The sequence below is a fragment of the Aplysia californica genome, unplaced genomic scaffold, assembly GCF_000002075.1.
Source record: "Aplysia californica isolate F4 #8 unplaced genomic scaffold, AplCal3.0 scaffold00192, whole genome shotgun sequence".
Lineage (NCBI taxonomy): Eukaryota > Metazoa > Mollusca > Gastropoda > Aplysiida > Aplysiidae > Aplysia > Aplysia californica.
Genome location: NW_004797462.1, coordinates 850,453 through 852,943, shown reverse-complemented (window position 1 = coordinate 852,943; position 2,491 = coordinate 850,453). Strand labels below are relative to the sequence as shown.

General features: G+C 41.7%; 1 protein-coding gene across 1 annotated transcript in view; it reads right to left on the bottom strand.

Annotated features, from left to right (window-relative positions):
- Window positions 1-2,491, bottom strand: part of LOC101849927 (growth hormone-inducible transmembrane protein) — a gene marked incomplete at its 5' end in the record, with an annotated part of 55,476 nt that overhangs the window by 51,733 nt on the left and 1,252 nt on the right. Inside the window, 1 exon segment of the mRNA XM_035969892.1 lies at window positions 79-176. Within this exon segment, the coding sequence (XP_035825785.1) occupies window positions 79-176 (98 nt within the window).

The following is a 2,491-nucleotide window of genomic DNA, read 5'->3' as shown; positions in this document are numbered from 1 at the left end:
CACACACACACAAACAAACAAACACACATTGTGTGATTATGTATACTGGGCCTGACAGGCAAAAGGGGAGAAACTGACTCTTGCACGTAGCCTCCTCTGGATACGTCAATGGCGCTGTATCCTTCTCCGTCCTGAAGATTGTTGTAGGGCAATAGGTAAGAGAAATCTCTTGGCACCTGAGGAAATTAAAAACACGCAAAAAAGGTTATTCTGGGCATTTTCCCTTCACTTTTTATATATATTTCAATCTCCGCATCTGTATTGCATCTGTTTACAGGGCTTAGTAAGAAGGAAACATGATGCAAGCCCAGAAAGACGCTTTCTCCCTTAGATGAAGATGTGAAACGAAAATTTCTGAATCAACACCACCCTCCTCTCCGAATGCCTATGTAAGATCTAGATTCTGAACTTGATGCCCCACCTGACTCCTTGGAGGACAAAGAACGAGTATACCATGTCAAAAACTCACAACCCAGCTTGGTAAGCTGCAGTGTGAGGAAATAGTCGTTGCCTTGTCACAATCTGTTCCAGAAACTCCGACTGTTCTGAATGTTGCTACAATCGAGCTTAAAAATATTCAGTATGGTGCAGGTTTAAAGCCCCTTACAATGTTGTAAGGAATTTAAGAGGCGGAAACTCCGATTAAAACTCCCGCGCCCAAAAGACTGAGCTAAGTAGATGTACTGATTGGGGGAAAAAAATCCCAAATTCCCAAAGTACAGTAGCTTAGAAATGCCCCATGTCAGATTCGATCCTGGATCATTCGCTCCTGAGTCCTGGGTGACAGTGTCAGAGCTAAATACATAACCATGCGTGTTTTTATATTATGAATATCCAGAAAAGGAACGGGAAAAGAAAGCATAGCAAATGATATGTGCTGTCCGAAACCCAAGGTTAAAATGGCCATAGCATAAACAATTTTTTCTGGATCTGAATAAAATTTACACATCATGTGACAAACAACAGTCTAACCAAGGTCTCCCATGAAGATTGATGCATTGCTTCCAACGGCTGATCAAATAACAATATTCCTCCGTTTAAAAAATCTGACCGAGTGAATCCAGTCTACCTTTTGCCTGTTCGAGAAGATCATCATCTTCTGTAAATCTCTTGTCTGCTAAACGCCAATTTATGAGGTGGAGCTAACAGACGGAAGTGTGGTAGAGCAAGGTTAGAACTATAACGAGGATGCAGCAATCCCTTTCAGCTCTACGTATGGATCCAGTCAGGTTCCTCGAATGAGAATTGAGGTTCGAGTTCGAGAATAATATCTATGTCCAGACGTCCCGGTCTTTTTCGACCCATAACTTCTCCAAGGTTGTCAATTGCTTCGCAATATCTACAATCACCCATTACATTAACAGTCTGCCGGGTAATAGAATATGGAGCTACAAAACACACCTGACACTCAAAAACACAGACCATGAGCATCGATTTCTTCAATGTTGGTAAATTTTGACTATTTGACACGCGGCGACGACGCGCTCGCGAGCTGAATTTTGTGCCTCTGGATCATGTGTTTTGAAGGCCATCAAACCGACAAATCGTTTCTTCATCACCATTGAAGGTCAAGCCAAAAGGTTTTCGCGGCCATTGCCCTTTTTATTTCAACCAGCAGTTTAGGTCATTCGATCCATAGACCTCTGCGTTCCAGTCCATTCGGTTAGACAGTCCATTTTTCTCCTCTCTGTCTTCTTCAGCTCAAGAGTTAGGAGACATCGTAGTGACGACATACAGAAAAAAGAACTCGCTTAACGAATCGCCATTTGGAATCGTATCACCTGCTAAATTTGAAAAGTAAAATGTCAGCCTTTTAAGTGAGAATCTTGCCTAATCTCATTAACCGGGTATACTTTTGATGATAACTGCAATACAACAAGCAAATAGCACTTGCTTTTGTTTTGGTAAAGAAATCAAGAGAAGAAGTAGGCCACAAAAGGGTATGGCAGGCAGGTCACATGCTGTAAGAACCACTATTGGGAGGGAGTGGGCGGCAATGAAGAAATGAGGACGATTTTAGGAGCGAGGCAGCTAAAAAGGTGGAATTGTTCAGAATAGGAAAGTCATAAAGGTATATCCTTATATATCGAGGAAAACTGGAGCAACAATATGGAAACGTTTCTGATTTACAGCCAGTAACTGTCGGTAGCTACTTTACTTACAGTTGTTGATTCTCTCTACACATCCTTTCCTTTCATTCAAAATAATAATTGTCAGGTTGATAAATTTTGAGTCCAAAACAAAAATGAATGCAAGTTGGGTGAACCATGAAGCTCTTATGGGAGGTACTTTAAGTAGGGCAGTAGAAGTAAGATTGTGTAAACCAGAGATTAAAGAAGACTAGCTGTGGGGGCTTTCGTGGCCTGGAGGTTAGGGTGATGACCTCTCATTCAAAGGTCCCGGGTTCGAATCAGGGTTGCGACAGAAAATATTTTCTTCTCTAAAATTGTCTCCTTTCACCTCTTTTCCTGCTCTCTAGCAATGTTCTGTC